Below are 21,223 nucleotides of genomic sequence, written 5' to 3'. Positions count from 1 at the left end.
AAAATTTATGGGAAAATCCCCAGTGTACGGTGTAACTCCCCAACCTACAGTATAACACCTTCACCTAAAGTGTTTTTAAAAGAGCAAATGAATATAAATGAATCCTAAAAGAGCCAGATCTTCGCTTAAATTATTTAAGCACTTTATTTTGATAAAAAGTATGCACTTATTTTGTTAAACGGAATAACTCTCTATTCAGTGACCCTGTAATTTGTACAATTCCTTTAGCATTAACATGGCATTATTCTCCTGATCTTTATTCACCTATACTGCATTCAGGGAATAATCTTAGATAATGAAAAGAATGAAATGCTTTTGTTTCTTCATTTCAGGTTTCTTTAAGTTTTGGGATTTAAAATGCAGGTGATTACATTCAGCATCATTATGAACACTGTCGTTTGGAGGACTTGTTAAAGAACAAATACTAGTCTTAGGTCCTAGGTGCAACAAGTTTAGCGTACACTAGGTGCAACATTTAACATTATGGCTTACAGCGTTTAATAAAGTAAATAACACTAAAGTAGATAACACTATTCTCCATTATAATGACTTGGGTCTATCTCTGCACATACACTTGCTCTCATCTATTTGCAATCATATACTAATGAATTAAGTTATTACACACAGTATAATAGGATTAGATTAGATTAGCTGTCAGTTGAACTTGCCTGGATAATGTGACAATGCTGGCAGTAAAACAAGCCACAATAAAATGTGCAAGAGCATGAGCCATCAGACACGTAGCTCTGTGTTACTGGAGTCGCACACTGTCAGTCTCTTTACATTGATATGAGGAGGGCGAGAGAAACTGGTGCGACTGTGGGGGAACGGAGATTATAAAACTATTGGCTGACAAAATGATAAGTGTTAGTAGGCCTAATGTTGTGTTATAAAATTAATCAAACAAAAATAACTATCAATTATACATGTATGTCTTTCAACAGAATCTATTTTTTTTTAACGAAAGCACCATTATACATACTAGACATCCCCCTCTTGGGTACTTGGTACAGCCTTACTGGCCCCTCCGCCTCGAGCCCCGTCGCTCGCGCATCATTTTCTTTATTAGCCGCATTTCTTTCATTCAGAAAAGCTTATCTAATCGGCTTAAGGCGCGCGCTATATTAGGCACTGGAATGCGACTCAAAGCTCACATCCCACTTCTTTATTTTTGGTCTGATAAATAAATCTCATCAGAAACCTCTGGTGATGTTTCTAGTGCATCTCTTTCTGCTGCTGTTGGAGCCGAGCCTGTGGCGGCTGATCACAGGCAGCCCTACCGACGATAACACACTCCGGAGCGGCCATGGAGAGCAGGGAGAGCCGGGACACAACGAGCATCACAAGGATTCCTACAGCACTTTCGCTTCGGAATTTTTGGAGTCTAGATACCTTTCAGACGAAGGTAATAAATCTGGTTACTGCTAATTGTATTAATGCATAATATTTGTCAATCGTTGGAGCAGTGTTTTTGTAGGCCTGATGAAAAAGATTAGAATGCTAATTTCGCAGTTATTATAATTATTTTTTTTGCTGAGGGAATACAGAAGGAGGTTATGGCTACGTTACAAATAGTGTATATTAAAAAAATATACATCACACCCATATCATATTTAACAAATTATTCAATGTAGCCTCTGTGTGGTTTTGTGCCTTGTTTTGGAAGAAGGTCCGCATTCAGCACCGCGGTCAGCACCCCTGACTGAGGACTAAGCCACGCCCACTGCCTTAAACCTCTCAGTAGAACAGGCCACTTACTGACTACTGATTTTTTAAGGAATATTAGTTGTACTTCCCCAGATTTAAAATATCCATGTTATTTAATAGCAGTTACTTTAATATTACCTCTTTAGGTGAGAGAGTGGTCTTAGTCTGATGCGAAGATCAGTATCTGTTTAGTTTTCCAAGTGGGCAGGACAACCATAGCATGGACGCTGCACATAGCTGGCCTTTATGGAAGAGTATCAAGAGGAAAAGCCATGACTAAAAGTAATATAGACATATAACCTTTGGTTTTGGAGATTTAGAGAACATATGGAAAAAGATTTGCTGGTTTAATTCCCACCGGTGGTTCTAGGATAATGACTGGGAAACTGGTCAGGGTTGAGGCCAAGATGATTGGAGCCAAATTCAGGAGAATCCTAAAAGAAAACCTGTTCATAAATCTTGAGCAGAGGTTTTATCTTTAAAAGGACACTGATCATGGTGCCAAAGCTATACTGTATTGGTTCAGAAGAACCTGAATGTGTTACAATGGGCCATTCTAATCCAGAAATCACAGGACAGATCACAGATCTTTTCCCAGGATCAGTGGCTAAAAATTAAGTATAGTACATGGATGCCTGAGGAATTTGACTGCATCACCAACTGGCCAAAGGTTTGGGATCTCTTAAAATGACCTTGGTTTGAAATTTTTGTCCAATTATAGAAAATGATGATCCAGGTTTATTATGTTTAAAGTGTAAATGATACTCATTACAGTAATGTTAGCACAACTGAAATCTGTTGCACTGATTAAAGGGGTTTATTTGTGGGTTTGATTACAGGCTCAAAATGGCCAGAAAAAAACTCTTCTGAAACTCTATTCTATTCTTGTTCTCAGAAGGGAAGGATATTGCATGTGGCAAACTGCAAAGAAACTGAAGATTTCATACAATGGTGTGTATTAATCTGTTCAAAGAACACAAACTAGCTCTAACAAGGCTAGAAAGAGAACTGGAAGGCACTGGTGCACAAATGAGCAAGATGACAAAGTACATCAGAGTCTGTAGTTTGAGGAACCGACATCTGACAGCTTCATTGAATGGTACTCACAAAACACCATTCTCAACAATCAAGAGGACACTACAGGGTGCTGGCACTTCTAGGCCATATTTGAGACTGGCCATTAAAATGAAGAGATTAAACTGGACCAAAGAGCATAGACATTGGACAAAGGAAGATTGGAAAAAATGATCTATGGCCAGAAATGTTTGTATTTGGAACACAAAGAAGAACATTTGTTAGACTGAGTTAAAAAATAAAAAAGATGCTGGAGGGGTGCTTGACACCATCTGTCGAGCATGGCAGAGGAACGCTGATAGTTTAAGGCTGCTTCGGTGGTGCTAATGTAGGAGATTTATACATGATCAAAGATCTCTTAAGCAATGAAGAATATCACTCATTTTACAACACCATGCCCAAACATGTGGACACAGCTTTTACAAGACCATGACCCAAAGCACAGATCTACACTATGCAAGAACTATTTAAAGACGAAGCACTCAGCTTGTATTCTGATTGTAATGGAATGGACCAGATCTTGACCATTTTGAGCTGTTGTAGGAGCAGCTTGACCATCATGCCAAAGGTCTGCGAGGCTTAAGTGTTTAAAGGTCTTTAACTAAAGACAAAATTCTTATTTCAAGCAAAAATTATTACTTCTAACCTTAAGCTGCATTTTCTGTTCATTTCACAGCTCTGCAGATTTCTCAACATGACTGTTGACTTGTGGTGTATACACAACACTATATGGCCAAATATACACAGACACCTGACCATCACAACTAGACAATTGTGTGCTGTGGAAAGCACAGCCTTTATATCCTGTAGCATTGCAAGTTATCTTCCCTGGAACAAAAAGCCCCAAATGTCCAATGCTTCTATGCACAAAGCAAGCTCTATGACATGATGTGGAGTGACTCAAGTGTCCTGCACAGAAACCTGACCTCAACCCTACTGAACACCTTTGGGATGAACTGGAACACTGATTGAACCCCAAACCTCCTCAATTAACATCAGTGCATCATCTCACTAATGCTCTTGTGGTTGAACGTCACCAACATCTAGAGGAAAGCCTTCATAGAAGAATGGAGGCTGTTACTGCAGTAAAAATAGACCAAATTTGGAATGGGATGTCCAGCATGCACATGCTGGGTGTGATGGTCAGGTGTCCATTTTCGTTTGTCCTTGTAGTGTACTATCTTCTGCTGACAAACATATGCAGTGTATTGCATTTTCATATACAAATTGAAACCACGATTGTCCTTTTCTATTCTGCTTCACTTATTATATTCCAGATAACAATTTTCTGGAATAATTTCACTGTGATACAATGACTGAAGCAGGCGTATTTCTTTGATTTGTATCACCCAGGTTATCCCTTCCCAACTGCACCTCCTGTTGACCCCTTTGCCCGCATCAAAGTCAGCGACTGTGGAGTAACAAAAGGCTGTATAAGGTGAGCTTAAAGTTTTTATATTTATTATACTGATATGCTATGCATTAGAACATGTTTATACCTTCACACTCTTGAATCCTTGATTCTGATTGATCAGAAGATATTGATGAATTTTCTAGAACAGCAGCTCTGACAGTAGTTCCACCTATAATGCTTATATTCGTGTGTTTGTTCCAGTTGTAACGTTTGGCAGTTGCTCCACATACTTACTTTGGTGACTTACTACAATATGAAATGTAACTGTAAGTGGATAAAATATATGATATGCCATCTATTAATTGTTCAAAATCAAATATTCATCGTTATATCGCTGTAATATAAGAGGAAGACCACAATTTTGGGCAGTGCGGTTATTGGAGAGTAATCAATACAACCATTACACCACACCGTTATTGATTATTTTCCACCATCCTGCATGTTTTATGTCTTACATATCAGGTATTTTAGGAAGCACACACTGATAAGGCAATGATGACTTATTTGCCTTAATCCAGCTGCATACAGCTCTCACAAGGGTCACTAATGTCAATTCAATTCAAGTCTTATATAAATATAAACAAGCAATAAATATAAGCACATTGTAGAAGTTCCATAAAGCCACATGTACAGTAATACATTATGTCTCTTTTTCTCTGCCTATATTTATTTGTTTGTGTGTGTATAGGTATGGAAAGCCGGGCTGCGATGCAGAAACATGTGACTATTTCCTAAGTTACAGACGCATCGGTACAGATGTTGAGTTCGAGATGAGTGCAGACACAGACGGCTGGGTTGCTGTTGGATTTTCCTCTGACAAGAAAATGGTAATTATTAAAGAAAGCAAATGTGGATCTGAGATAAGGGATATTTCAGAAGCAGCCATGAACGCTTTTAATGTTTTCTTTAAAGTGAGATATATTTGACATAAAGATTAACCCATATCACCTAACACACAGAGTCTTGTAAATTCTTCCTTGCTGATTCACTTGTAGTAACACTTAAATATACGATTAATTTCAGTAACCAAATGAACGAATGATTTTTATTATGTTAGGGAAATGTAATAAAACACTTAGATAATGTTAACAATTAATCACAGAGCCTTCATGTGTCTATGTGCATGTTGAATATACACACATTGAAGAGAATTCATAGTGATAATCTATTATCCCTCACCCAGGGAGGTGATGATGTCATGGGCTGCGTTCATGATGATAACGGGCGAGTGAGAATCCATCATTTCTATAACGTGGGCCAGTGGGCTAAAGAGATCAGGCGAAACCCAGCACGGGATGAGGAGGGCCTCTTCGAGAACAATCGGGTGACTTGCCGCTTCAAGCGTCCGCTTCACGTGCCCCGTGAGGAAACACTGGTGGACCTGCATCTCAGCTGGTACTACCTGTTTGCCTGGGGACCTGCTATACAAGGTATGTGTGCAATAGGGGTGTTGTTTTTCAGGGGTTGGGTTTGGCCCCTTAGTTCCAGTGAAAGGAACTCTCAATGCTTCAGTATACCAAGACATTTGCTTTGTGGGAACAGTTTGGGGATGACCCCTTCCTGTTCCAACATGACTGCACACCAGTGCACAAAGCAAGGTCCATAAAGACTCGAATGAGTGAGTTTGGTGTGGAGGAACTTGACTGGCCTGTACAGAGTCCTGACCTCAACATGATAGAACACCCTTAGGATGAATTAGAGCGGAGACTGTGATCCAGACCTTCTCGTCCAACATCAGTGCCTGACCTCACAAATGCACTTCTAGAGGAATGGTCAAAAATTCTCATAAACACACTCCTAAACGTTGTGGAAAGCCTTCCCAGAAGAGTTGAAGCTGATGTAGCTGCAAAGGGCGGGCCAACTCCATATTACATTCATGTGCATGTAAAGGCAGACGTCCCAGTTTTGTAATGGCTCGCAGTCTCCGCTCTAATTCATCCCAAAGGTGATGAAGAACCTGAGGCCATCACAGGCACAGACTCACTCAAACTAGACAGCTGAAGGAAAAAGATTATTTTCCTAATCTTCGACTGTCCTATTTGGGGGAGTTTGTGCCCATGATAGCCTCGGGTTCCTGTTCTGGGCTGAAATCAAATGTGCTCTTCTGCTATTATAGGTCATCCACCACAGGGTTCAATGATTTGTACATGCTGAGATGCTTTTCTGCTCACCACAGTTGTAAAGAGTGATTGAGTTACTGGCAGCTCGAGCCAGACTCCTCTAACCTGTCTTATTAACAAGGTGGTTCCTCCCGATGAACTGTCCCCCATTTCTGTTTAGAGACTGTTTGAAAATTTCAGGAGATCAGAGGTTAAAATACTCAAACCCACAATATTGTAGCAGCAACCACGCCATGATTAAAGTCAGAGATCACATTCTGATGTTGAACGTGAGCGCTCTTGACCTGTATCTGCATGAGTTTAAGCTGCCCCATGATTGAGCGATTGAATAGCTGCATAAATGAGCAGGTGTACAGGTGTCCCTATTAAAATGGATAGTCAGTGTATATTGGACCATATTATCTGTTCATTTGTGAGTAATATATCCTTATACGGTTACATCTTTAATGTGCATGTGTGCATATCTTATTGTTGGCTGTCCTGTGTTTATTTTCCCCCAGGTTCCATAACCAGGCATGACATCGACACTCCACCAGTGTCTGATCACATGATCAGCATTTATAAATATGAGGACATTTTCATGCCTGCTACAGCCTACCAGACATTTTCCTCTCCGTTCTGCCTCCTGCTCATCGTGGCCCTCACCTTCTACCTGCTGATGGGAAGCCCATAACCAGGACAACATATTAGTTGGAAGCATGAAAGCATTCACCATGAAACGAATTATTACGACAGCATTAGAGACAAGCAGCAATAAAACAGTGTCAGAGAATAATCAGAATACAAAACCAGCTGTATATTGAAATAGGAATATCTAATCTTCTGCAGCAAGCTAGATTTATGCAGTACAGAGACAGTTCTAGGAAGAAGGCTGTATTACTATAGAGCATGTTATTAATCAAGCTCAGACGCCATATAGATGAAATGCCTTAGCATCTCCAGTACCGCTCATATGTTCTTCACGGCTTGTTCAAATCAAGTGCCAAATACATGCAAGTGCCAGTTTGTTCACAGTTGCATCACACCCTAAGGGACATTTTGCTTGCAGTATCGTTAGGAGGCGCTGCGGTAAATCATCATCTCTGCAACACTTGACACAATCAGAAGCAGCTACTCTACATTATCACAGTATAATATCTGAGTAACCCACTGAACGTCTCGAAAATATTATATTATAGTGTGACTGTGAAGCAATGTCTGTTATCTGTTGAAGATTTCTAACAACTTTAAGCCCACATTATGGCACTATCTAACCGAAACGCTCCAGCATTGCAGCAGTAGTATGAGCAGCTCTGAACTAGCTGAAGCATGCCAGAGCCATTTCACAAAAGCCAGTTTCCACTAGAGTGTCTATTTTTTATGTGTTATGTTCGGAGCAGTATTTATATTCCACATAAATTGTAGAAAACCTGTTTTGCAATGACTATGTGTTATTAATAACTCATAATTAAACTGTGTAGCGTTCTGTCTGGCTGTGAGTCCTCCGTGTTATGGACTAAATTGGATTAAGTGTGGAATTAAAGTCATTACCTCACCAGGCCCTCTGTTTTTTAGCTTTCTCTTGAAAACTATAAAAAATAAGGAAAAGAAAAGATCCTCCATTTTGAAAGCATTTCCTTGGTGGAAAACATAATGTGACAAAAAAAAACCTGAGCCTGAAGATTCCTTCTGTAAATGTGATATAAACCTGTCCAGATTTCATGATATCAGAGACTATGTTTTTATTTGTTTTTATATGTTTGTTCATTGTTAGTCTTAGACTTGGCAAGTCGTCCGCCGTACAAGACGTTAATATAAAATATTACAACCAGCGCATTATTATCAACCTGTGATGTTCATTACAGCCAGCATGACTATCAAATTTGCTTTTATAGAAATTTAATCAGCACCTTATAATAAACGAGAATTGAGAATTCAAATAGCGCTGTGGAACAATTTATTATAATCATATAGGTGGCTATATTAATGTGAATTGTTATTGCAAAGGAGTTGCATTTGGAAGAAGAACCCATTATTTTTGTCATATATACTGTACAGCACAGTGAAATTCTTTCTCTTGCCCCGGAACAAAGAAGGTCAAGGGCCAAACAGTGGCAGGATGGCAGTGCTGGGGCTTCAACCTCAACCTTCCAATCAACAACCCAGAACCTTAACCTTAAGGGATGTTGTAGCTTAGTGGTTAAGGTGTTGGACTACCCCCAAATCCACCAAGCTGCCACTGCTGGGTCCTTGAGCAAGGCCCTTAACCCTCAATTGCTCAGTCGTATAAAATGAGATACGACTGTCCCTATGTTGCACCATATTTTTTTTCTTTAATTGGCTTCCAAATCCCCAAAGTGTGGATCTCTCGCAAATTATATGTAGGACAATTGCGTGGCCATATATTGGCTTAAGATAGAGTCGGTCACAATATCTGCAACCCTAAAATCACCATGAGCTAAATATGATCCTCTGAATAGATATGATTTGAGGCTAGGTTGTGGTGTGAGACTTAAAGTGGCATGTGAAGGGGTGAAGGTTTCTTCACATCATTCTGTGCTAGTCATGTATGTTTATACATACACATGCTCAAGTGGAAAATGGCAAGATAACATTCTGATAGATTTGTTTGCCTTATATATAAATAGAGTTTCATTTAAATCCAGTTTAGATTGTCTGTTGGTGTCATGGGTATGAACTGGGTCATAAGACTTTTGGTAGCCTACTTTTTTCAGCCCTCTGATTTGGTAGTGAAATTTCCTGCCCTTGCATGAGTAATCGGAATCCATGTTATTCTGGGTGAGTCACATCACTTGGCTCGGCTCACCGACAAGAGTCGACTCTTTCAAACGGTCGTTGCATTTTCAATAGGAACTAGTAGATTGTTCTTTAGAATTTACAAAATAACATTCTTCATTTTGGTTTTATAAAATGTATTTTGTAAATTCAGCTCTGTAAGGAATCCGTTATTAATGCTATGCTTCATTAAGAAGAGCCTCTTCTAATACAGCGTGAACATTGCGAGTCAGTTATCAGCGTTCACTCAAATGAGCCGAATGAAAGAGTCGACTCAGTATCAAGTGCAGCCTACTAGCCTGACACTACATTACCCAGGGCGCTCGCTACAAGCTACGTCACATGTTCCCTACGTCCGCGATTCCTCACGAGTGTTTACAGTGCAGAACAGGCAGGAGTACAGAGAAGAGACGCGGACATGGCAGAAGCGGAGGGTCCGGATCTGGACGGGGATCCGGTGACTCCCGCCCCCCGAGCGGCTCGCGCTCCCCGCGTGTCGTTCGGGGAGCCGGCGCAGCCCACGGTCGGTGTCGTTGGCCACCTACTGGGTCAGCAGCCGTCTCTGAAGTTTGACAAGAATATCAAACAGGCCTTCTATAACACGGGCGCCATGATTTTCGTTGCGATTTGCTGCGGCGCCGCGGTGCTTGTGTACTTCATCCTCGAGGCATTCCTGCGGCCGCTGCTCTGGGCAGTGCTGTGCGGGACATTTCTGCACCCGTTCAAGCACTCCCTAGCGCGCGTGGGACGCTCATGGCTCAGCGGACTCCGGGCCAGCGGCACGCCCATCGTGCTGGGGACACTGCTGGTGCCGGTCCGCTGTGTGAACCACGGTGTAGAGACTCTGGGCGCTCTGCTGCTCGAGCGTCTCAAGGTGCTGCTGGTGATCGGGGCCGGTGCTCCGCTCCTCTACTTCCTGTACCTCTTCTGGAGCGTCATCGGCATGCAGGCTGTGCTCGAGCACCTGTGTGACATCATATGCCACGTGCTCGACTGCTTCAACGCCTTGTGGGTGAGTGGGTCAGTGCGCGAGAGAGGGAGTGTGACACGCCCCTCTTGCTAGGGTTCGAACGATTTGTCCGATCATATCATACCGTAGTGTTAGTTAATAGGTCTCAGGAACAATTGTGTTATACCTGACACCGATTCAGTGATTTCATTAGGAGCGCTCGCGCACACATTTCATTAATGCGATTATCTAATAAAATATTCATGATGCGTGATGTGAATACATAAAAGCAAGCAGGTACAAGGCCAAGAGCTTCACTTAACGATATAACACCAGAATGTGGAGATGTGATCTCAGTGACTTTAACTGTGGCCTGGTTATTGTGCCTCAGTCATGCTGGTAAGTGTACCTGAAGTCCAGGTCCAGTCTGTCCAGTTTTGGTGAGCTTGTGTCTGCTGTAGACTGACCTTCCTGTTCTCAGCTGACAGGAGTGGACACTGATGTGGTCTTCCGCTCCTCTGAGATGCTTTTCTGCTCACCATAGCTGTAAAGAGTGATTAATAGATAGTTATTATCTACAATCAACACACCAGAACCGCTGCTCACTGCATGCTGGTTTTCATTTCTTTATTCTGAGTAAACTCTATGGACTGGGATGTCAGTACTGGATCAGTTTCGGACCATACTCAGGGTACGGCTTGGGCTTAATCTTCTGACCATAAACCAAAAACCTTACCCTGAGGCTAAAGTCTAATGTCAAGTATATTAGAAGTCATAAATCCCAGAATAAAAGTATTCACATCTTCACTGGACCACATGTGAAAATTCTGTATTTATAGATTTTATATACTAGACAATCAAAATCACATGCTCTTCTGGTGCTAGCAAGATACATTTTGTCTCTGACTTACTTCCCTGTAAGTGATTTGTTTTCTCTGTAAGACGTTTCTGTTTACCGTATTTGGTATCAAGAGGAAAGAGGAAACACAGCCCGAAGCTAATGGAGCATAAACTCGAAACACACTCCGAAACAAACGAACAAACAAACTCGACTCCCTGTATGTCTTTGAGTGTGTGTAATAATTTGCTGTCAGTGATCTGGATGAATATCAAGCTTCACTGAACACGAGTGTTCCTCTGTGGACAAAAGTTGGAATGTTTCCAGTGCATACTATTTTTTTTTTTTTGTCTGACATTTTCAAGCCAATGCATCTAAGTTTATTTACAATACCGGCTGAACATAGGTTTAAACAGCATTAGACCCGAGATCATGCAAATCCAGAGATTTGGTTTGATTGATTTCCTGAAATTGGATGGACATATAGAAATAGGAAAATGTAATTTTAAAAGAAGGCATTTCCAGATCGGTGAAAGTATGGACGGGAAAACCTGAAAAATCTGTTCCATTACTTTTGACACCAATGCACGTTTCTCTCATCATATTTCATATTTTCTGCTTTTAGTGATAAAACCCATAGGCAAATCTCTCCAGATCAGGTAACCCCGTGTCTAACATCCTGAACTGAAAGCTTCTCTCTTCTCTTTTCTCGTTCTCTTTTCCAGGTTGGAACATTAGTGGTGGGATATGTGCTGGCTGTGGCGTTTAAGTGGACCCCGGGTATGGAGGGTTACCTGCGTGCCATGTCCGTGCCTGTATGGACGGTTCTCATATTCTACCTGGGTAAGTCTGCTGAGGTGGAACAAGAGAGAGACTCTGAGGAAAAAAAAAGTCAAAAATGAAGCTGAAATATTCGAATGGTTTAGTCTGCCGTGTGCTTGACAAATTGAAACCATTTCATTTTCTGTTCTGCTTATTCTCCTCATACCGAAGATTCAGAACAGCTTTCGGATTCACTTATTAAGCCCTGCCTGTTATTTTAGTATATTTAGATCAGAGAGATCTTCTTCACTGGTTATTTCCTGTGCTGACATGATGAGACTGACAAATTGGCCTATCACAGAGAAATAGTGTCAACATTTGTGGACTTTAGCCAAAATGCCATAGTGCTGATCTTTGTCTTACTAACAGACTCTAATTCATCACCGTGGTTAGTCTTCACACACAGCTGCTGTGTTGTAATTAACCACTCCTCCTACTGCTTAACACTTCTCTCTCACACACACACAAAAAGAAGACACTACTTCTAAACAATACCTGACGTCCTTTTCTGATTCTTAAGTTTCTTAAGTATATGTAAATGTATTTTGTCATAACATAAGCACTGAAACTGGAGACTCCTTACATAAATGCTAAAGAAATGTTGCTATAAGTCACTATATCCATCATTTAAATATTGTTGTGAAATATAAACCTACTTGTCTTCTGACCAATCAGAATCGAGAACTCAACAGTGTATTCGCTGCAGTTGTGTGTGCAGTGTCCTCACTTTACTTCTGGGTTTTGGGTTTTGTTGCAGTGTCTCTGACAGGAGCCTGGCGAGTGCCCATGTTTGTGGTGGTGGTCATTCTGCTGATCATGGGCTCTCAGGAGAAAGCCCCGGTACCTGGAAAAGGTGAGGAGAGAAGAAATGACCGTCAGCCTTGTCCTGAATATACAAATCTGCAGCAGGAAATGGTTTCCCTTCAACGCCATGATGCAGCAGATAAACCAGGCTCTGTACACAGGTCTAGTGCTGACAGTGTGAGACAAGACTGAATGTGATCTCCTTTTCTTCATTTCCAGGAGAACTGCCAGGACAGGTCCTTTCCTTTGCTGCTAACACTATCTATATGGCCATTACCTGCAGTAACCACCGGCCTGCGGCTGAGAATGATGAAGAGAGCAATGCCAAAACTCCATCTAAAGGTTAACAAAAAACACGTATACTGAAAACAATATCAAGTTGTGATATAATCCACAGCTTTAGAAAAAATGAAAGAATACCAAATTAATCAAATTACACATCTAATGATTTACCCTGTTTTTTGGGCATAACTATAACATAATTTTATTTTAATATAATATTTTTCAAATATTAAACACATTTTCCACTATTTTTAAAATATTTTTTAAAATAATGGCTCGGATTATTATTATTATTATTATTATTATTATTATTATTATTATTATTATTATTATTATTATGGCTCCTAAGGTTATTTGTACATGTGTATATAATTTTATGAACAAATGTTACATGTGTCTTTCTGCATGTACACAGATGACTTCAAATCGAGTGATGTGTTCACCACGCCCCTGCGGCCCCGCCCGGATTTCCAGAGTCTTGCGCACAAGGAGAAAGCCAGCGATATCTATTTTGTGCTGCTGGTGTGGGCCATCGTGCTGGTGCAGATCTGGCTCAACCTCTGGATCCTGCAGCTGTTGCCCATCCCCTTTGCTGGTAATCTGTGTGTGCTAGATGGACAAATAGTATTCCCTTTGTTTTATATAGAATATATTGCCAAAAGTTTTGGGACGTCTTTTTGGAAAAGCTTTCCACAAGGTTTAGGACCATTCCTCTAGAAGTGCATTTGTGAGGTCAGGCACTGAGGTTGGACAAGAAGGTCTGGATCACAGTCTCCTCTCTAGTTCATCCCAAAGGTGTTCTATGGGGTTGAGGTCAGGACTCTATGCAGGCCAGTGAAGTTCCTCCACACCAAACTCACTCATCCATGTCTTTATGGTGCTTGCTTTGTGCACTGGTGTGCAGTCATGTTGGAAGAGGAAGGGGCCATCCCCAAACTGTTCCCACAAAGTTGGGAGCATGAAATTGTCCAAAATGTCTTGGCATGCTGAAGCATTCAGAGTTCCTTTCACTGGAACTAAGGGGTCAAGCCCAACCCCTGAAAAACAACACCTGAATTGGGTGTCCCAAAACTTTTGGCAATATAGCGTATTTGTATACTCATTTTGAAGAATGTTGGTGTGTGTGTGTGTGTGTGTGTGTGTGTTTTGCTCTGACAGTGTGGGTAATTAAGAGGTTGGTGGTGCATTTCGGGGTAAAGAATTTCGCCGAGCGGACGTTAGCAGCATGGTGGGTGGTGCTGGAGAGGTTTATCAGAGACAGACAGGATGCTCTGCTGCCTGGAACAATCAAAGGACTTGCACAGTTTCTACTGCGGGTTGATACCAAGGTAACGCTCTCTAACGGCTGGATTCTCTTACAGAAAGCCTTCATTACACTTACCTGTAGATATCTCTGTACACAATGCAGAGAACTTCAGGAGATGGTGGATATTATGAGGAAATCCAGTTTGGTTGCTTGTTCTCGTTACATTTTTAGCCCTTTAAAAATGTAGCCGGAGCTAGGGTCAAAACTGCTGTTATAGAATAATAATCAACAACCAATCAGAGTCAAGAATGCCACGGTGATATATGAGGTATGATGCGGTTAAGAGGTATATACATGTAATTATTACAGTATAGAGCAGCTATTTTGTTCTGTAGTTGCTTTGTGTAATGAACAAAAATGGCTTGGGTTGTATCTGTAGAACTTCGTGTAGACAGCTGAACAAACAGTGGTGATAAATAAATAAGCTGTAGATAACAGATCAGCGAACAACGTCCTAGTTTTAGACCATTTCTTAGTGTGAGCTTTGCTCTTTGAAAAGATAAGCTGAGATTTCAGGGTCAGTTTGTTTCTTCTCTTGCTGCTTTGGCTTTTAAAAAGACAAATATATGTATATACACCGATCAGGCATAACATTATGAACACTAAGAGGTGACATGAATATCACTGATTATCTCCTCATCATGGCACCTGTTAGTGGGTGGGATATATTAGGCAGCAAGTGAATAAAGTTGATGTGTTAGAAGCAGGAAAAATGGACAAGCGTAAGGATTTGAGCGAGTTTGATGAAGGGCCAAACTGTGATGACTAGACCAGTGGATCAGAGCATCTCCAAAACTGCAGCTCTTGTGTGGTGTTCCCGGTCTGCAGTGGTCAGTATCTATCAAAGGTGGTCCAAGGAAGGAACAGTGGTGAACCAGGGACAGGGTCTTGGGCGACCAAGACTCACTGATGCACGTGGGGAGTGAAGGCTGGCCCGTGTGATCCGGTGCAACAGACGAGCTACTGTTGCTCAAATTGCTGAAGAAGTTAATACTGGATCTGATAGAAAGGTGTCAGAATACACAGTGCAGGACGGGTCAGGGCTGTTTCGGCAGCAAAAGGGGAACCAACACAATATCAGGCAGGAGGTCATAATGTTATGCCTGATCTGTATATATATCAACTAATATGCACCAAGAAATTAGATTTGTTCTGGTTAGGTTAGATTTATTTTCAGACACTGCTGTGCATTGCTGTTCAGTTATATTTTCCTGAAAGTTTTGTTACGCATTAAAACATGACCTGCAGGTGAAAGAGATGATAATGAAATGAATATTTTAATCAGGTCATTAGCTTATTAGAAAGGCCACTAAAACCCGATGTGTTCTATTTCTACATAATTCTAAGCTGTACCTTCATCACTATGCAGCGTTTCCTGTTATTTCCCTCCTCCAATCCTGTCTTGTTTTCTTGTTGCCTGAAAAAAAAAAAAAAAAAACCAACATGTTGATGTTTGCTGCTTTCCTGCACTCTTATTGGATGTTTCTAATAACACTGTGTCTCTCTGTCTCCCTCCTCAAAGCTCTGGCATTGGCTTAACAAGCAGGTAAATGGTTTGCGCTAGCTAGAGTGGGAGAGAGACGAGGGGGAAAAAAACCAAAAACAACAGAAAGGAAGAGCGAGAGCGTGGCAGTGTGCACAACTAGTAGAAGCTTGGATTGATGCTTTTCTTTCCTCCATCCACTATCATCCCTCCATCTTTCTGTTCTCAGCTGAGCTTGCAGACTTACAATTCTGGCTATGCGTGTGTGTGTGTGTGTGTGTGTGTGTGTGCGCGCTGCTTTTGTTCTGTGGAAAAGACCGAAGGCTTTTCCTGTCAGGTTAAAATGCAAATATTTAAAGAAGGCTTCGTTCTTTCCCACAGATGTAGACTGGCGTGGGCTTGGTCGGCTTCAGTGTGTGTGTGAGATGCATGGAGAGAAACTCCGATCAGACATGTGCCGATAACAGGATATTTACCGAGTTACTGCAGTATTCAAAACACACAATCGAGAAACTACCAGCACCATGTTTCAAAAAACACCCAAAGAAATAGACAAACTGACTTTCTTTATAGCTAATATTTTCAGCCATATCATATTTGTATAAGAATGAATATATAAATTATTTTTTATAAGAACTTAGCTGTAGCACTGTAGGGGTGGACAAAACAGTGTCCAGGCTATTCTTTCATAACTCGTAGCTACACAGCAGAAAGTATGAAAAAGAAAATACACGCTGACTTTTAGAAGCACGTGTTCATTTGGTATGGAGCTATTTTTAACCTTGACACACTGAGCAATACTGTGATGCTCCTTAACGCTGTAACTGTAGCACTAACAGTTCACACATCGAGCTTTGGATCTAGCTGTCGGTAGAACGTTTTCTAGTATTACTAGCCGTTCAGGCTAATCTTATCAGGATGCTAAACTAAGCAAAAGTTGCTTGTGGATAAATATAATAAGAGGACGTAAAGCTAAATAAAGAGGATGTGCGGATAATTAGGACGTCATACCATGAGGCTGAAGCGTTTGCTAGCGACTTTTTGCCGGGAGCACAAACACCATATGCTACATGATGATACTCTCGTATCTAGCTAACGTGTAGGCCGTTACGTTAACAAAACAATTTTGTCCCTGTCAGTTAGCTAGTGGTGAGCTAGATAATAAATGTATCACTTGTCCACCCCTTAAATTCCTTTTTGCCCAGCATGACTGGTTTAGCTAAACACTTTTCCTGCTATATGTGCTACAAGTTCATAAAAGAATAAACAAGTAATGGAAATTTCCTCTCGGCACGTGCCTGAATCAGAAAGGTGGGGGAGACGTGTCCAGGTTTGGAGTGAGTCCAGTTTGGGGGAGGGGGTTACCCCTGGGAGTTGGCCATTGCTATTTTGAGATGCGACACTTGGGGTAAGAGAAGCTTGGTTTGTCATGGGGGTTTTTAAGGAATATATATTTGGCCAGTGCTGGTTCAAGTAGTAAAACCAGCTGTTTTAGTTGAGTTGTTGGGGGTCCTTGAATGAAAGAAATGAAATCTAATCTAGTCCACGTATTTATTGGGCACACTAATGTGTTACACTTTGTTAAAAATACCAACTTTTCCATCACATGTATCCCCCCCATTATGGCTAAGGCCTTTAGGCTACCTTCAATAACCTATAGAAGAAAAATACTTGAAGCTTCTCAGCTTCGAGAAAACATCAGCACTGCCTGAGAATGAATCCGCTCTGAAACACAATGAGAGAACATGGACATTCCCCAAAGTGCAGGGTCATTATATAGAACAATTTCACCCTGGTGAAAGAAACAGATGGCGCTGAAGGTCACTCTAAGGTCCAGGCATGCGGCTTTGGCTCGTTGTCATCAAATACCGGCTTTTGTACTCACATTTCTATCTACGTTCTCGGCTAAGCTTTGTCAGCTGAAACACTTCAAGTATCACTAACATCTACTAAACCAGCGTTAGGCTGTGATGAGAGCTCGATATCCACATGACTAAACCAGACATGGGAACAGGATTATAGACTGCCTCAGACAGGGCCTTTTAGCTACGGGGTGCACAGAGAAACCTGGTCTGCTGTTTGTAATGTTCATTATCTGTAACACTCATCATCGACCACTTCCTGTTGAGCAGAATCACTCTGCTATTTCTGCAACACACTCAAAAGTACACTCTTAGAAAGAAGGGTTTCTCAAGGGTTCTTTGGGCGTTTAAAGGGTTAAGGATTCCTGCTTGCAATCTCTTCTGACCATGACCTTTGACCATGGCATGGTTGTTTGTGCCGGACAGGCTGGTATTTGTGTATTTCAAAAAACTGCTGATCTCTGGGGACTTCCATGCACAACAGACACAATAGGTTTTAGAATGCTGTGATGAACAACAGAAACATCCTGTTCTGCAGTCGGAAAGGACGGAGAGGTCAGAGGAGAATGGTCAGACTGGTTTGAGCTGACAGGAAGGCTGTGGTTACTCAATTAACCACTCTTTACATCTGCGATGCTCAGAAAAGCATCTTCATCGAGATGGGCTGTTGTTTTTTTGCTTAATTAATGCATATTACCACCCTAAAGGTGTTTTCGATCTGGGTATGAGCGACCTAATGACCCTTAAAACACCCTATTTTTCTAAGAGTGTGCCAAATGTATCACCTTAGCAGAACAACTGATCGATGAATGGACAGTAGATATCTGCTGCTTGGCCAGGTGGTTCCTCTGGGTTGACTTATAGGACAGTGGAAGCAGGTTTCTCTCTGTGCTGACACCCACTATATGTTTCAGCATCTACACCTGCAGGAAGCTAATCTTGTTTATTTCTCCCCCTTTTCTCTCCCCCCCCCCAGATGATCATATGGCTGGAGAAATCTCTGGACAAACTTATCAGCATCTTCATCATCTTTCTCCTGGTCACAGGGACACTCCTCATGGCCCTCTTGCTCACTGCTATGGTATATAGTATGCAAAATCCACAAAAGAAGCCCACAGTGGTATTGTAGAATAGTAGTAGTTGATGGAAACATGTAACTGATTCAGAATCTGCTGCCTTAAACTTAAAATCTGTCTCCTAGTCCTGATTACACAGTTGGTGCTAAATATTTTAGGTGCATCATGAGAGCGCCCATATCATCGAGGTCACCAGCAACCTGATCAATGAGACTCTTGCCAACCACCCTGAGTGGGCCAAGTAAGACACAGACACACACACGCAGGGTAACATAATGCAGTGCCTTTAGGAACTTTTCAATGTGCATGTGTGTGTCACAGCTGGCTTCCCGAGGCTCGTGTTGTTCAGAAAGCTCTCAACTCTGCAGCCACGAACGTGTACCAGCATGGGAGAGAGTGGATAACTCAAAAGGTAAAGTTCAGGAGATTGTGAGGTTAAAGCAGGTCAGCTTATGTAGTGTAACACTGATTAAATAAGTCTTGCATGTAGAGTGTCTTAAAGGAAAGTTCATAAGTGTGTTATTTGTGCTTCTGTAGCTCCACAAGATGCTTGGTGAGAAAGTGAACAACACAGCGGTGATCGAGAAGCAGGTCCTGGAGCTGTGGGACCGACTTTACCACTCATGGTTTGTCAAGGTACAAGTACAGATGGAGACAGACAGACATCAATGCCGACACAGACGATGGATAAAGACTGACACAAACAGACACACAAACCCAGACAGATGGGCAGACCCAAACTCAAACAGACAGGCAGACACAAACAGACAGACCAAGACAGATGGGCAGACCCAAACAGATAGACAGACCCAAACAGACAGACAAACCCAGACAGACAGGCAGACCCAAACTCAAACAGACAGGCAGACACAAACAGACAGACCAAGACAGATGGGCAGACCCAGACAGACAGGCAGACCCAAACAGACAAACCCAAACAGATGGGCAGACCCAAACGGACAAACCCAGACAGACAGGCAGACCCAAACTCAAACAGACAGGCAGACCCAAACAGACAGACCAAGACAGATGGGCAGACCCAAACAGACAGACAGGCCCAGACAGACAGGCAGACTCAAACAGACAGATCAAAACAGACAAACCCAAACAGATGGGCAGACCCAAACGTACAGATCCAGACAGGCAGGCAGACCCAAACGGACAGACCAAAACAGACAAAGCTGGGCAGACCCATATGGATAGACCCAAACGGACAGACCCAGACAGACAGACCCAAACGGACAGACCCAGACAGACAGGCAGGCTGACCCAAACAGACAGGCAGACCCAAACGGACAGACACAGACAGACAGACCCAAACGGACAGACCCAGACAGACAGACAGGCTGACCCAAACAGATAGGCAGACCCAAACGGACAGACCCAAACAGACAGGCAGACCCAGACAGAATCAGATGCAGACAGACAGGCATGCAGACCTAGAGACAAATGGAGACAGACAGGCAGATGCAGACAGACAGGCAGACAGAGACAGGCAGATGCAAACAGACAGACAGATGCAGACAGACAGGTAGACGCAAACAGACAGACAGGCAGGCAGATGCAGACAGACAGAGACAGGCAGATACACACAGACAGTGTCAAACTTACAAAGATGAGCAGAGAGACAGAATCAGACCGAGACAGAGAGACAGAAACACAGAGTGAGCCAGACTCTATTACTCCTTTTCTACTAGACATTGTGAAACAGCACCATGGGACCCACACCACACTCAAGTACCCTTACAGGATTTGGTTTCTTGCTGTTCTGAATTTCCTATGATTCTTACTCTGGGTATCATATAGAGGAATAATGAAGTATTCCTCATATATTATAATGAATATATGAAATATTCATATAAAGACCAGCAGACAGTAAGCCACCCTGTCTCACTCAGTGCTGTGGCACTTAACCCAAAGCCCAGTGCTGAGTACACTCCTGTGCTGTTGATGCACTTGTGTAGATATTCACTGTGAACAGTAGTGTCATGTGTTGTGTGATGGGAAACGCTCACTGATACTGAGGATGGTTGTTGATTTTAAGTGGGCGCAGAGTGGAGTGGTGAGGTGTTCTGCTTTTCAGCGCTTCTCTCTTTCTTTTCCTGTAGAATGTAACGTTCAGCGGACGCCACCGTGGACAAAAGCAATACCTGCACAGGCAGCACAGCTGGCTGGGAGACATACTGGACTGGCAAGATATCGTCTCCTTCCTGCAAGACAACATCGAAACGCTGCTATCGGTGTGTGTGTGTGTTTATATGTGCATGTTATTACGGATGCTTTACGATCAATCTGTGGGCTGGAAGTGGGGGGAAGGAGTGGCTTTCTGTCTCCTCGCTGTCAATCAAACAGATGCTAGCCAATCATGTGTGTGTGAGAGAGATCATGCATTTGGAAGATAGCAGTGCTTTTTGCACTGAACAAAATTAAGGAGATTTAATGAAGTTAATACTCCTTGCATCGGTGGAATATAGAAGGAATATAACGTGGATTCGTTTCATAGTTAAAGAAAGGTAGTCTTGATTCTCGCTCGTTCTCAGTAAGATAACGATAAGTGTGGGTTTTTTCCGGTTGTGAAAAGACGGCTATCTTTCACATCTGTAAGTGTGAAATGGAAAAAAAAAATAAAATACAAATGTGTATCCTTCAGCTCTTTCTCATTCTGCTTATTCAGCACGAACGAATGGTTCTGTATATGTGATAAGCTTTAA

General features: G+C 42.0%; 2 protein-coding genes across 4 annotated transcripts in view; both read left to right on the top strand.

The window, feature by feature from the left end:
• Positions 1-1,033: 1,033 nt before the first annotated feature.
• On the top strand, positions 1,034-7,852 carry LOC131344057 (DOMON domain-containing protein FRRS1L). Its single transcript, XM_058376003.1, has 5 exons — positions 1,034-1,405; positions 4,135-4,219; positions 4,884-5,022; positions 5,379-5,625; positions 6,816-7,852. The coding sequence occupies exons 1-5, from the start codon at positions 1,210-1,212 to the stop codon at positions 6,986-6,988; spliced, it is 840 nt and encodes a 279-aa protein (XP_058231986.1). The 5' UTR covers positions 1,034-1,209; the 3' UTR covers positions 6,989-7,852.
• A 1,580-nt stretch (positions 7,853-9,432) lies between these two features.
• tmem245 (transmembrane protein 245) overlaps positions 9,433-21,223 on the top strand; it is a 29,950-nt gene continuing 18,159 nt past the window's right edge. The window contains exons 1-12 of one of the 3 annotated variants that reach the window (XM_058376832.1): positions 9,433-10,102; positions 11,603-11,720; positions 12,457-12,552; positions 12,723-12,845; positions 13,201-13,380; positions 13,944-14,113; positions 15,614-15,637; positions 18,413-18,517; positions 18,671-18,753; positions 18,834-18,924; positions 19,050-19,148; positions 20,621-20,752. In XM_058376832.1, coding sequence (XP_058232815.1) covers positions 9,509-10,102; positions 11,603-11,720; positions 12,457-12,552; positions 12,723-12,845; positions 13,201-13,380; positions 13,944-14,113; positions 15,614-15,637; positions 18,413-18,517; positions 18,671-18,753; positions 18,834-18,924; positions 19,050-19,148; positions 20,621-20,752 — 1,815 coding nt within the window. In that variant the 5' untranslated portion in view covers positions 9,433-9,508. The remainder of the gene's footprint in view (positions 10,103-11,602; positions 11,721-12,456; positions 12,553-12,722; positions 12,846-13,200; positions 13,381-13,943; positions 14,114-15,613; positions 15,638-18,412; positions 18,518-18,670; positions 18,754-18,833; positions 18,925-19,049; positions 19,149-20,620; positions 20,753-21,223) is intronic. The other 2 variants (XM_058376830.1, XM_058376831.1) reach the window with 2 other exon arrangements.

Source organism: Hemibagrus wyckioides, linkage group LG23 (assembly GCF_019097595.1).
Source record: "Hemibagrus wyckioides isolate EC202008001 linkage group LG23, SWU_Hwy_1.0, whole genome shotgun sequence".
Lineage (NCBI taxonomy): Eukaryota > Metazoa > Chordata > Actinopteri > Siluriformes > Bagridae > Hemibagrus > Hemibagrus wyckioides.
Note: the sequence above shows the minus strand (reverse complement) of the source record. Positions and strands in the feature narration are given on the sequence as shown.